The 13,359-nt window shown below is 50.6% G+C and overlaps 1 protein-coding gene across 3 annotated transcripts in view; it reads left to right on the top strand.

Moving 5' to 3' along the window:
• L3MBTL1 (L3MBTL histone methyl-lysine binding protein 1) overlaps window positions 1-13,359 on the top strand; it is a 36,315-nt gene that overhangs the window by 6,190 nt on the left and 16,766 nt on the right. For all 3 annotated transcript variants that reach the window (XM_044263013.1, XM_044263012.1, XM_044263014.1), the window contains exons 2-9: window positions 582-734; window positions 891-1,117; window positions 1,438-1,579; window positions 1,844-1,997; window positions 2,127-2,259; window positions 2,883-2,967; window positions 11,989-12,077; window positions 12,584-12,688. In XM_044263013.1, coding sequence (XP_044118948.1) covers window positions 599-734; window positions 891-1,117; window positions 1,438-1,579; window positions 1,844-1,997; window positions 2,127-2,259; window positions 2,883-2,967; window positions 11,989-12,077; window positions 12,584-12,688 — 1,071 coding nt within the window. In that variant the 5' untranslated portion in view covers window positions 582-598. The remainder of the gene's footprint in view (window positions 1-581; window positions 735-890; window positions 1,118-1,437; window positions 1,580-1,843; window positions 1,998-2,126; window positions 2,260-2,882; window positions 2,968-11,988; window positions 12,078-12,583; window positions 12,689-13,359) is intronic.

The raw sequence follows: 13,359 nt of genomic DNA, 5'->3' as shown, positions 1-13,359 counted from the left end.
GTCATGCACTATCTGGGTTCTCCAAGAGCACGTCTTTGCTTTTCACATGTGTGCGTTTGTTCAGTGGACCTTCTAGTGCTCACTCTGTGCTTAGGGTTGGAAGGATTGCGGCCAGGGGGCGTCAAAGAATGTGATTGGGAAAATGACCTCCCAGGAAAATGGACCTTAAGAGTGAGAGTGAGTTTGGTACTTGAGGGCTCTAAGTCCCCACAGGAAGAAGAGTCTAGTGGGGCTGGAGGTGGGGCTTGAGAAGAGGGGAGTTTGGACTTAGCCTGAGCTCTGTCATTGACAGCTGGCCAGACAGAACCTTGGCCTGAGACCTTCTCCCAGAGTCAGTGCTGTACCTGTACATCACAGTTTGCAAAGCACCCTCACACATGCCCATCTTCTCGTCCGGGGGAGAGGCAGGGCCTGGCCAGAGCCCTCACCTGGGTGATCTGGTTAGAACCAGGAGCCAGATTTAGTGTTGGTCTCCTAAGACACCGTGCTCTCCTCAGGGCTGAGGCTTTTCTCTACAGGGTGACCAGCTCCTCCTCAAAGAAGGCTCTTCCCTCCCTGATCACCGTGGGGGTCGTGTTCAGCTTGTAGGCCTACCAGGATGGAGGGAAATGCCGAAATGGAGATGCTGAGGACACTGAAGGGGCCCTCCACAGGAGAGGTCAACGTGCACCTGGTGGCCAGAGACAGCCCAGGTTCCAGCTCTCACCTGCCCGCTACTGCCTTCATCATCCCAGGTGGGCCAAGCCGGGGGCCTGGGGGGAGGAGCAGCTCCACACCTGCTAAGCAGGTGTGGATCCCGAGAAGGACATACTTTCACCTGCCTACACACATGCATGGGCCAGGGCCGCCAGGCTCACCTGTGTCATGTCTGTCTGTGTATTTGTTCGTAGCCGGCTCGGCCACCTTTGGCCTGCCCAGCAGTGCCCTGGATGTTTCCTGTTTTCCACGGGAGCCCATCCATGTGGGCACTCCGGAGCGAGTGGCGGGCAGCGTACCTGTCACGGCCACGGTTCTGCCGCAGTTAAGCCCTGGGCCTGTGGCCAGCTCCGGCGCCACCTCAGTGCGGCTCCTGGAGTGGACGGAGGCCGCGGCCCCGCCTCCTGGGAGCGGCCTTCGGGTCAGTGTCTGTGGGGATTGGCGGAGGGGCCGGCGAGGGGCACTTGTGGGGCGGGGCCAGCGGGCCGGAGGCGGGGCCCGAGGGGAGGGGGAGGAAGGAGCCCGCGATGGAGGGTTCTGGGGTGCGGCTTTGACAGAGGGACTCTAGGGGCATGGCTTGGGTGGAGGCGCTGGGAGTCTGGCTGGCTGCTGGGGGCGTGGCTTGGAGCGAGGCTCCCGGAGCCGAGCCTTGCGGAGTAAGGCGGCGAGAGAGGACCTTGCCGGTCGGAGGTGGGTCGAGGGGGTGCGGGAGTCCCGTCCTCAGACCCTCCCACGCTGCAGTTCCGGATAAGCGAGTACGCACCGCTGAACATGGTAGGAGCGGAGCAGCCCCCGAGCCCAGAGCTACGGCCCGAAGGTGTGGCCGAATATGAAGATGGCGAGGCTCCGGCGGGAGGTGGCGATGCGGGCACCCAACAGCCGGGTAGGAACCCCCAGTCCCCAGGCTGGGGCCCTGCCCGGGTGGGGCATGGCCCGAGCTCCCTAAGGAGTATTCATGGGGCGGCAGGGGGAGGATGGGGTGGGTGACCTGGGTTCTGCGGGTGCACCCAGAGGTTGGTCCTGAGATGGCAAAAACTGTTTGGGGGGAAGGTCCCGGGGAGCCTGAGGGGGCGTGAGCTCCGAGGTGGGCGGAGCCTGAGTGTGGTTGTGATGGATGGGCGGCCTGAAGCCCCTTTGGCCCCCACAGCGGACCTCCCCCAGGATCCTCCAGAAGATTCCCCCCAAGATCCCCCAGAAGATGATGGCACCTGTCAGTGCCAGGAGTGTGGACCTCAGCAAAGTGCGGTTCCAGATCCTGTTGGTTCCTCCAATGATGACTGCCCGCCGCTGTTCCAAGAGCGGTAAGGGGGAGGGGATTGCACCCCTACTTGCTCTGCTTTGGGGATCCCATTCCCCCTGTTCTGGGCTTAGGAGAGGGACTGGGTGGTGTAGGGTGGGTGGTTCTTTCTCTCAGGCCATCTGTCCCTCAGGTCAGTCATAGTGGAGAACTCCTCGGGCCAGAACTCCTGCACCAGCGCTTCTGAGCTTCTCAAACCCATGAAGAAGAGGAAGCGCAGGGAATACCACAGCCCATCAGAGGAGGAGTCAGAGCCTGAGGCCTTGGTAGGAAGAGGGCTGTGGGGAGGGAAAGGGGAGGCTAGAGGCTACACGTCTATTCCCACTATCCTCTCCATTAATCAAGACTGTGGGGCAGGGCCAGAGAAGACACATGATGACTCACTCATCCTATTTTGGGGTCCCGTTTTTAACTCAGGTCCTGTACAGGGTTAGAGGAAAATGATTAAATCACCTTCCTGCTTTTCTGGAGCTCCCATCTCAGTCTAGTGTCAGGGCTAAGTCACATTCACATACACCAGCACCCAAGGAGATGAGTAGGCAGATGGAAAGCTCCATCACTGGAACCCCGTCACGAAGCCAGAGGCAGAGAAGCTGGAAGAGACAGAGCATGAAAATTCCAGTGGACAAGTAAGATCAACACTCAGCAGGTCTGAGGAATGGAGGGGACTGTAGTCAGACTGTGTAACCAGGGGCTGTATGGTCATGTGAGTTTGTGCCCACGTGGTAGGGGGTTGCCCACTGGAGCCATGCTCCTGCTGGTAATCTAGAAGAGATTCCACTTGTTTGGGGCAGAATACCATGTGACCAGAGAGCCAGGCAGGGGCCTGGAATAAGTCTGGGGCTTCACTCCAACCCGTGAGGACAGGAATGAGGCTTGCCTTCCACAGGAGAAGCAAGAAGAAGGAAAGGATCCAGAGGGACAGCCAGCTGCTAGCACCCCAGAGAGTGAGGAGTGGAACAACAGCCAGTCTGGTATGGTGGTCTCCGTGTGTGTCTACGTTGGTGTAATGTGTGTATACGTCTTTGGAGGTGTGAGGCTGGAAGTATGGATTACGTATGTGGTGGTGTTTTGTACATACAGAGATAAGTATAAATTAGTGTATGTGTGAGGGAAAGAGAGAGAAAAATGAGAAACGATGTTTCTGGTTTACGCATTAGTATATGTGTTTGCGGAGGGATTGTATCATGTGCTTGTTTATCCGCTATTAGCCAGTTGTGAATAGGCCTCATAGCCAGGCTCAGAACCCAAAGACTTAAACAGTTTTTGTTTTTTTTTTTAAAGATTTTATTTATTTATTTGACAGACAGAGATCACAAGTAGGCAGAGAGGCAGGCAGAGAGAGAGGAGGAAGCAGGCTCCCCACCGAGCAGAGAGCCCGATGTAGGGCTCGATCCCAGGACGCTGAGATCATGACCTGAGCTGAAGGCAGAGGCTTTAAACCACTGAGCCACCCAGGCGCCCCGACTTAAACAGTTTTTAATGACATCACATGGCATTGCTTCCCCTTGGTGGTGTGAGCAAGTTTGTGCTGGCCGTTGGTCTGTCCTTGCTAGCTGAGCCCCCATTCTGGCCTTCTGGTTCTTAAAAAAAGGGGGAAACAAAGGCCATTTATAGTCATCTCTGACCCTCGGGCCTTCTCCATTTCCATGTGACAACAGTCAGCTGGAGCTGAGTAACATTCATCACACTTGTAATCAGTAGGTACTGTATATCAGCTTGTTTAATGTCTATCTTCCTCCCTCAAAACTGAATTTATCTTATTAATCATTGTATCCCTGGTGCTTAGCTCAGCGACTGGTGTTACGTAGACTCTCAGTGTTTGCTCGGCTCAGGAATGCATGAGGTGTGTGTTGGTGATTCCGCTCGGACTGTCGCTTAGTTGCCTGAGTGACTGTCCTTCCTGTCTCAGGAGAGCCGGAGGATGAGGTGAGTTCTTAGGACATTCTGCCTTGATGGATCCAGTACCAGCCAGAGGAACCCAGTCTATGTCCTGGGCTCCGAACTCTGCAGTGTCTGTTAGAAGTTCTGTGCATTGCAAGCAAACCAGATTTTCACTGTTGTCTCTCAACCCAAGGCTCTCACATCAGAAGCCAAAAGCATAGCTCTCATTGGTTTATGGCTTCTTAAATCTTACCTAGAAGAAGGAGACAGTCCAACCACCCAAGACAGTGGCTCAGCTGCTCTTACTTAGGGAATCCATTCATGAATCAGCATTCTTCTAGTTGGGTCCTGTTGGCCAGTATGGTTATCTTTTGATTCATACCTCTTGCCATCGCAACGGTAAATAAACATTGGTGTGGCATTGATTTCTGGATATTTTCCTCCTTGCGTCTTTTTTCCTTTTTCCAAGGGAAGATATTCTATCAGTTGGCAGAAGTTTGCATGTATGGCTCAGTTTTTTTCCAGTTGTTTTTGGGGTCTTTTGGCAGAAGAATCTGGCATGAGGGGTAGGGGTAGCAGGGTTGAGTGTCCTGTGTGTGTGGAGAATCCATGTTATAGCTACACCCTGGCAGTTGGATGGCGAGCTCCTGGGTTCATGCTGAACGGCTTGACGTGTCTAGTCCTGACAGAATGTTCCAGTAGTTCATGAGTTAGAGCCTTGTAACTCATGTATGCACTCGGGCTCGCTCTCTCTCATGTGTCCACATTACGTTTTCAACAGCTGCTTCGTGTGAGGAATCTTTCCAACACACCGTGGTTAAAGTCTTCACAATATATGTCGTTATTAATAGCTATTTTGATATTCTTGCGTCATCTCTCATTCTGCTGACGTCTAGATCAGGTATCTGTGGTGGCGTTCTTTGGAGTCAACCTGTTACAGCCTTTTCAGATTCAGAGCAGCCCCCCAAAATTCCTGTTCTGTCTCCCTTTAGTTACCTCAGACATATGTTTTTGCCCATTCTTTTTTTTTTTTTTAAAGATTTATTTATTTATTTTAGAGAGGTGGAGGGGCAAAGGGAGAGGATGAGAGAGAATCTCAGGCAGATTCCCTGCTGAGCACGGAGCCCAGTGCAGGGCTCAATCTCACAACCCCAAGTTCATGACCTGAGCCAAAATCCAGAGCTGGACGTTTAACCAACGGAGCCACCCAGGCACCCCACATTTTTATCCATTCTAAATTGGGTTGTTTATCTTCTTCCTATTCTTTATATATTCAGCATATAAGTCCTTTGTCATATGTATATGTTACAAATATTTTCTCCCACTCTGTGGCTTGTTTTTTCCTTTCTAAATGATGGTTTTTGAGGAACTGAATGTTTTCATTTTGATGATGTCGACTTGATCCATTTTAAGCAGTTAGTGCTTCATACATAACTTTACAAAGTAGTGTCGAACAGCTTTATTGAGATGGAATTCACATACCATGTAATTCACCCATTTGACTTATACAAATTCAGTGTTTTTTAGTGTATCCACGGGGTTGTGCAACCATCACCACATTCAGTTTTTTTTTTTTTTAAAGATTTTATTTATTTATTTGACAGAGAGAGATTACAAGTAGGCAGAGAGGCAGGCAGAGAGAGAGAGAGGAGGAAGCAGGCTCCCTGCTGAGCAGAGAGCCCGATGCGGGACTCGATCCCAGGATCCTGAGATCATGACCTGAGCCGAAGGCAGCGGCTTAACCCACTGAGCCACCCAGGCGCCCCACCACATTCAGTTTTAAAGCATTTTCATCATTCCAAAAAGAAGCCCTGTACCCATGAGCTGTCATTCCTCCCAAACCACCATCCTCCTGTAGTCCTAGGCAACCCCAAGTTCATTTTCTGCGGGTATGATTTGCCTGTTCTGGACATTTCACGTAAGTGGGATCATCTAATACATGGCCCTGTGTGACGGGCTTCTTTCACTTAGCCCCGTGTTTTTTGTTGTTGTTGTTGTTGTTTGTTGTTTTTTCTTTTATTTGACAGACAGAGATCACAGGTAGGCAGAGAGGCAGGCAGAGAGAGAGAGGAAGAGAAGCAGGCTCCCTGCTGAGCAGAGAGCCTGATGCAGGGCTCGATCCCAGGACCCTGGGATCATAACCTGAGCCGAAGGCAGAGGCTTTAACCCACTGAGCCACCCAGGCGCCCCTTAGCCCTGTGTTTTAAAGGTTTATCCACATTGTAGCGTGCATCAGTATCTCATTCCTTTTTACTGCTGAATGATAGTCCATTGTATGGTTGTATCACACTTTATTTGTCAATCGATGGGTATATGGGTTCCTTCCACTTCAGGGCTATCATGAGTAATGCTGGTAGGAATATCTGTATACAAGTTTTTGTTTGTTTGTTTGTTTTTATAATTTTTTTTATTTCTTTATTTGACAGAGAGAGATCACAAGTAGGCAGAGAGCCAGGCAGAGAGAGAGGAGGAAGCAGGCTCCCTGCCGAGCAGAGAGCCTGATGCGGGGCTCGATCCCAGGACCCCGGGATCATGACCTGAGCCGAAGGCAGAGGCTTAACCCACTGAGCCACCCAGGCGCCCCTGTGTACAAGTTTTTGTGTGGATATGTTTTCATTTTTCTTGGGTATGCACCCAGGAGTGAATTGCTGGGTCATGTGGTAACTCTACGTTTAGCTTTTTTTTTTTTTTTTTTTATTACATTTAGCCTTTCAAGGAGCTGCTAGGCTGTTTCCCAAAGTGGCTGTACCATTTTCTCTCCCCCCACCCCAGCAGCATATGAGGGTTCGTTTATTCACACCCTCATCAGTGCTCGCTGTTGTCTTTTTTTTTTTTTTAAGATCTTATTTTTTATTTATTTATTTGACAGTCAGAGATCACAAGTAGGTAGAGAGAGAGGAGGAAGCAGGCTCCCTGCTGAGCATAGAGCGGGATGCAGGGCTCAATCCCAGGACCCTGAGATCATGACCTGAGCCAAAGGCAGAGGCTTAACCCACTGTGCTACCCAGGCGCCCTTGTCTTTTTTTATTATAGCCATCCGGGTGGGTGTGAAGGGGTAGCTCACTGTGGTTTTGATTTGCATTTCCCTGATGACTAATGATGATGAGCATCTTTTCATGTGCTTATTAGCCATGTATATATTTTCTTTGGTGAAAGAAAGTTTATTCAGAGCCATGCCATTTTTTAATGACATAGAAGAGACATATTTTTTTAATCAAAATACAAGGAATCCCTTACAGAGCTGGGGAACAAATTGGGAATGAGCGTGGGATTTAGTATAAGTCATTAATCAGTATGACTCTTCTAGATGCCTTCTTAACTGAGGTCCCTAGTCCAAATTTACATGCAAAATTCTGTGAATTGTTTATTTTTCTGGGGAGATGGTCCATGGCTTTCATTAGGTTTTCAGAAAGGTCCATTTATATTTACTGGAAACTGAAGGCCAGGTAAAAAGTAGACCATACCGTTTTGGAGCTCACCCTCTTCAGTTCTGTGTTCCCAGTGGAAAGTCTGGCTAGAACCATTAATTTTGTGAATTCTCTCTATGTTTTTCCTTTTCTTTCTTTCTTTCTCTTTTTTTTTAATGTTTTTTCTTTTTAACATTTTCTTTATTTATTTGTGGGGCACCTGGGTGGCTCAGATGGTAAAGTGTCTGCCTTTGGTTCAGGCCATGATCTCAGGATCCTGGGATTCAGCCCTGGGCTCTCTGCTCAATGGGGAGCCCGTTTTCCCCTCTCTCTCTGCCTGCCTCTGCCTACATGTGATCTCCCTCTCTCTGTGTCAAATAAATAATTTTTTAAAAACATCTTCTTAAAAAAAGATTTTATTTGAGAAAGAGAGAATGAGAGAGAGAGAGCATGAGGGGGTGAGGGTCAGAGGGAGAAGCAGACTACCTGCTGAGCAGGAAGCCTGATGCGCAACTCGATCCCAGGACTCCAGAATCATGACCTGAGCTGAAGGCAGTTGCTCAACCAACTGAGCCACCCAGGTGCCCTAACAAATTCTCTCTACTTAAATGACTGAAGAAGTGCCAAAGAAGCTTCCTAAGAGACTGAGCAGAAAGAGAGAAAATCGGGGGGAATTACTGTATTTCGACGGATCCACCATTGAGGAGCAGGGTTGGGGTCAGAGACAGAAGAACCACTGATGGCAAAAGAAGAGGAGGAAGATATAGCTAAGAGAGCGCTGCAAGAAGGAAATGCGCAGATGGAAGGGGTGTTGGTAGCACATGGAGATCAAGAGAGTTGAGGAATGAGAAAAAGTCACTGGACTGTGGCTCTGGTGACTCGAGAACAACTTCACTAGTGCGCAGAGGTGGGCCTGAGACTGAGTGATGCAGGAGGAAGTGTGTCAGGAGGATGTAAAGTTGTTCATAATACCCTCTTATCTTTTAAAGTCTGCAGGATATGTGGTGATATCCCTTTATTTCTCTTAATACTATGCATGCCTTCTCCCTTTGTTTCTTTTTTTCCCCAGCTCTATTGAGATAGAAGAGTTCAGACTAAGCAAAACACAGTACTAGCCCTTAGAAAACTCATATTCTGATGTCAGGGTGAGATGTATGAACAGGTAGTTATCATGCAATGGTAGAGTAAGTGTTGTGTTTGAGATGTGTAGGTACGAAGGACCGTCACAGAACAAACTGCTTCATATAGTCAAGGAGGGCTTCATGGGGAGGTAGGTGGGGTGACATTCCATCTCTGCATCCATCTGTCCACGCATCCAAGCATCCATGCATTCAGTCATCCGTACATCCATGTATGCATATATCCACCCTTCTGGTCATTCATTTAACAAACATTCGGTGATCATCTTTCTGTGCAAAACCCTGTGCTAGGTGCCAGAGCTATGGCTGGGTCTTGAAGGATGAGAAGAAGATGGGATGGGACAGGATCTGTGGTAAAGGGATAGGATGGGCAGGATCTATGAGGTCGAGAGATTAGGGTGCGCACTTGCGCAGAAGCACCCAGGGTCATGGAAACGCGTGATCAGGCGAGTTCACAGAGAGCTCCGTATGCTGCAGAAAGATGTCTGGATTTTTACATTTTTTTTGGTTGTAAATCAGAAGCCATCATGGACTTTAAAGCAAAGAAAGAAACCGGTTTTATTTTAGAGCTTTTCTGGTAATAGACTGAATCTAAGGCAGAGAGATCAATCCAAAGGCTCTTGGACCAGGTTCAAAGCCAGACGAACAGTGAGCTTGGAGAGGTGGGGTAATTGGAGAGCCAGGTAGAGCTGGAGTCAACAGGTCTCAGGGACTGAAGGATCCTTGGGGGTGAAAAGACAGACCTGAAGGATCCCTCCCAAGTCCGTGCCTTATGTGGCTGGTTGAACGGATGCCACGGACTGAAATAGACTGCACCAAGAAGGCCAGAGAAGCAACAAGCTTAGTTTTGGACAGCCTGGGCTAGCCGAAGAAAGTGCTAGCCGAGAGCGCTAAGGTCTAAGGAAGAAGGACTAAGCAAAGGAGCATTTCTGGAAGTCAAGAGAGGATCAGGACCATAGGGAGTCTGTACCATACCTTGGGGCACATCGTAAAAAGGTGCGCTTTCTGAGCAGACCCAATTAGAAAAAGGCAACCTGAGTAGACAGCAACACGGCTCCGCAAGGAGCCCCAGCTGAATGTCAGCCCACATTCACCCTCCTGGCTGGGTGTCTGTGTGCAGCGCACAGACCGCACACCCGTACCAGGAGCTTTGGGACTTCTCTGGTCTGGAGGTTGTACCTAACAGCTCAGCCCATTGTTCACCGTGGAAGACAGATGCAGGCAACTGGAGGAGGCTGGGGGTTTGGTCACGGAGGGGAGGTCTAATCAGGACTGAAAGATTTAGTAATCAGGCCCCTTTTCCAGTGGATTCTGGATAATTTCTTTTTTTTTTTTTTAAGATTTTTATTTATTTATTTGACAGAGAGAGATCACAAGTAGACAGAGAGGCAGGCAGAGAAAGAGAGGAAGGGAAGCAGGCTCCCCACCGAGCAGAGAGCATGATGTGGGACTCGATCCCAGGACCCTGAGATCACGACCCGAGCCAAAGGCAGCGGCTTAACCCACTGAGCCACCCAGGCGCCCCTGGATAATTTCTTTTCTCATCTGTGAAAAGGATTACTATGAATCCTACCTTTCTCCTCAAGGCATTGTATGACGATTAAAGGGGTCTGTGGATGTGAAGTCGCTGAGGCATCCCTGTACCCCCGGTTTCTGGCACCAGCCCTGTCACACAGGAGGTCCCACTCAGTGGTAAAGGAACGGTTAAGGTTAATGGAAGTGGCGTTTGAGAACAAACTGCGCCGTCTGTATACTTATTATGCATCATGACTAGTGAGAGAATCCAGATAATTAAAGAGCCAATGACAAGGTTGGGGTTTGGGAGGCCAAGGGACAGAAGATGAAGTCAGAGGTCTCTGCTGTAGCACGGGGGGTCTTTGGGGTATGGCCAACAGAATATGAACTTGGGAGTTAGGACCAAGGAGGGGCAGAGGTGCCTGAGGGGAGAAATCCGACAAGTGGCTCATGTTACAGTGAGGAAAAGAGGAGAGAAGAATGTCATCTCACCTCTAGAGAGAAAGGGATGGGTGCTGGGAAGGGCTAGTGATTGAAGTGGCTATTTGGAAAAAGTGGGGAGATATTATCCAGGATGATATGGGACTAGTGGCAAGAGACAGAGAAACTGTCCCGAAGACTGGGGTCCCGAAGCCTGCTCTCTCCCCTGGCATGTTCAGGAAGTCTGGAGAAAGGCCAAGTGGGAGAAGCAAGGCTTTCTTGACGCAGCACAGTAGGTGATGTGTTCTTGGAACAATCCAGATTTCACTCAGGACAGAGGATGTGCTCTGTCTGGTGTGTCCCTGTGGGTGTTTGAGAGTCTGGTGATGAAGAAAATCCTTGCTCTGGCCCAGCTGGGTCAGGCTCAGCCCAGTGACCCCAGACCTTAGGCAGCTCCCGGGGAGGAGCTACTAGCCACCTAGGTTCCAACTAAAGAAAAAAGCATCTTTGTGAGTGACAGAGCCCTCCACATCTGAATGACCCAGGGCAGCAGCCAAGTGGGCCAGAGCATGGCACAGCTAGAATCCAGGTAAGACAGACCAGGGGAGCCCTGGGAATGCAGAAACTCAAGATCAGACTTTGCATTTCGTGAGGATCTTTTATTCCCAGCATCTCATTTACTCCTCCCAACGACTCCCTGTGGTAGATGAAGTCGTTTGCATATTGCAGATGACAAAATGGGGGGGGGCAGAGAAGTTACTAGAAGAAGCTGGAGCTGTTTACCCAAGGGACATGAATTGATTTTTGCAAGTAGTTGCCTCTTTCATTGTCCGTGGCCTTCAGTTGAAGGCAGCCCAGGCTGACCTCGTGAGCCTACCTCACACGTTGCCAGCTGTTCTAGTCTGTAAAGGATGTTTCTCTTCCCTGCTGGTGGCCAGGTCCCCACCGCAGGCTAACCTGAAGTTCCTTCAGGGGACTTGGTCTCCCCTCGCCCTCCCCAGAACCTGGAGCTGTGAGGGCCTTAGGCCCTGACTGTAGCGTGCGTGCATGCGCTTGGGGGGGGGTGCACATGCACGTACAGCGTGTGTATGTCTGGGAGGGCCATACAATCTGTCTCTATTCTGTGCGAACGCCAGACACATGGATATGTCTCTGTGCGTACCTCTCTGTTCAGAAGAAGAAGGATGGAAATATGAGAGTTTCTCATTTCTGTGTGATCTTGCTCCTCTGTTTCTTCCTCCTTCCATGTTTTCTCTTCCTCTTTTCTCCCATGAGCTTAGACAATGAAGTCCTCTGGCTCAGGACTTGCCACACAGCTTTGTCAGAGAGCAGGGTCCCTCTGTGGCTGAGACTTTGTAACCTCAGTTACATGCTCTACAGTCCAAAGTACTTTTCCTGACAGTGGCCGGGGGATGAGGGCGGACAGAATTTGGCGTAGCCCCACCGGAGATTAGGCTCACCTAAAGTCTGAGCCCCTGGGCCATCATGGCTGGGAGGGCCTGGAGGGCGGCACATAACCATAGACAAGGGTTTGTTTTGGAGGTAAGGTAGAGTTGATTCGGGGGGAAAGTAAGAAGAAGAATCTGTTGGGAGCAGTCCAGGGGTCAGTCTTTCTGTCTCCTGTTCACAGCATCAGGGGAGAAGAAAGAAGGCTGGTCATGGGAGTCCTACCTGGAGGAGCAGAAGGCTGTCACGGCCCCTGTCAGCCTCTTCCAGGACGTGAGTCGGATAATTTCTACCTGGGAAGAGCTTGTATGCCCAGGCCAGGAACTCACTACCAAACTGGTGTATTGTGTGTCTGATAACCCTCAAAAAAAAACCTGGCCGAATAGAAGGGGGACAGACTGGTTAGGGTCCCAGAATAGAAAAGGGACTCACCGTGAGAGGCTTTCCGGGTAGGAGAAAGTAGAGAGGTGAGACCCAGGCTTGCCCATCCTGCACCTGTGGACTCTGCAACCCTCGTACCTTCTACCCAGTTCTGTACGCTCATCTTCCCATGGCTTGGGTAAGGGGGAGCCCTTTAGACCAGCCCTGACTTCGCCCACATTTTTCAGAGGACTCGGGAGCTAGTCTGTCCTGCTCCTTGCACTAAAGATCCCCAAATAAGTTACCCCTTTGGTAATATGAGGCGGGTGGGGCCTAAAGGCCGCTCCTTCACCCCAAGCCCACTAGGCCAGGATAAGGCTGGATGGAGGCTGGGTCCTCCCCAATCTGTGCGTTGACAGTGCCAAGCCGTCACTCATAATAAGAATGGCTTCAGACCGGGCATGAAGTTGGAAGGCATCGACCCTCAACACCCGTCCATGTACTTCATCCTCACGGTGGCAGAGGTGAGCTGAGGCAGGCACCCACATTCCGGCGATGTCTCTTTGGGTAGACCGACGGGGACTGCTGGGGGCATGGAGGGCCTGGCTTGGATGAGGGAAATGCTGCCCTGCCCTCAGAAAGCACAATCTTTAGGGGCTTATGGTGGAACACACAGAAAGCTAAAAAAGGAACAAACACCAAAGTATCGGGCATGGTGATGTTCCTGAATGGTGTGTCCTTCCGTGCAAGGGCAGGGGGCAGCCCGAGGAGGAGAGGGGCTGAGAGCAGGGATGTGTGTGTGTGTGTGTGTGTGTCCAACCAAGGTGTGGGAATCAGTGAGATAAACACATCAGCAACGTGCGGCACAGGCGGGCAGGGGCGGCGGGGATGGGAGTGGAGGAACTGAGGTTGCGCGGGGCAGCACCGAGGGGGCAGGAAGGGTTTCATAGAGGAAAGTCCTCCTGCTGAGCCTTGAGGGATAAGCTGTGAATGAGTAGGGTGTTCCTGGCAGAAGTAGCAAAGGAACAAAAGTACTGGGGCATGGACAAGGGTGTCAAGTTCAAGGAGCTGCCATCGGCTTGGTGAGGTCAGAGCAGTGTGTGAGCAGAGAGCAGCGAGACACGGTAGCAGAAGGCAAGGCTGTCAGCGGCCCTGAACAGGCCTGAGCCTTGGTAGGTGCCCATGGGGTTCTGTC

Source organism: Neovison vison, chromosome 8, assembly GCF_020171115.1.
Source record: "Neovison vison isolate M4711 chromosome 8, ASM_NN_V1, whole genome shotgun sequence".
Classification (NCBI taxonomy): Eukaryota; Metazoa; Chordata; class Mammalia; order Carnivora; family Mustelidae; genus Neogale; species Neogale vison.
This window is presented reverse-complemented; position numbering and strand designations above follow the sequence as displayed.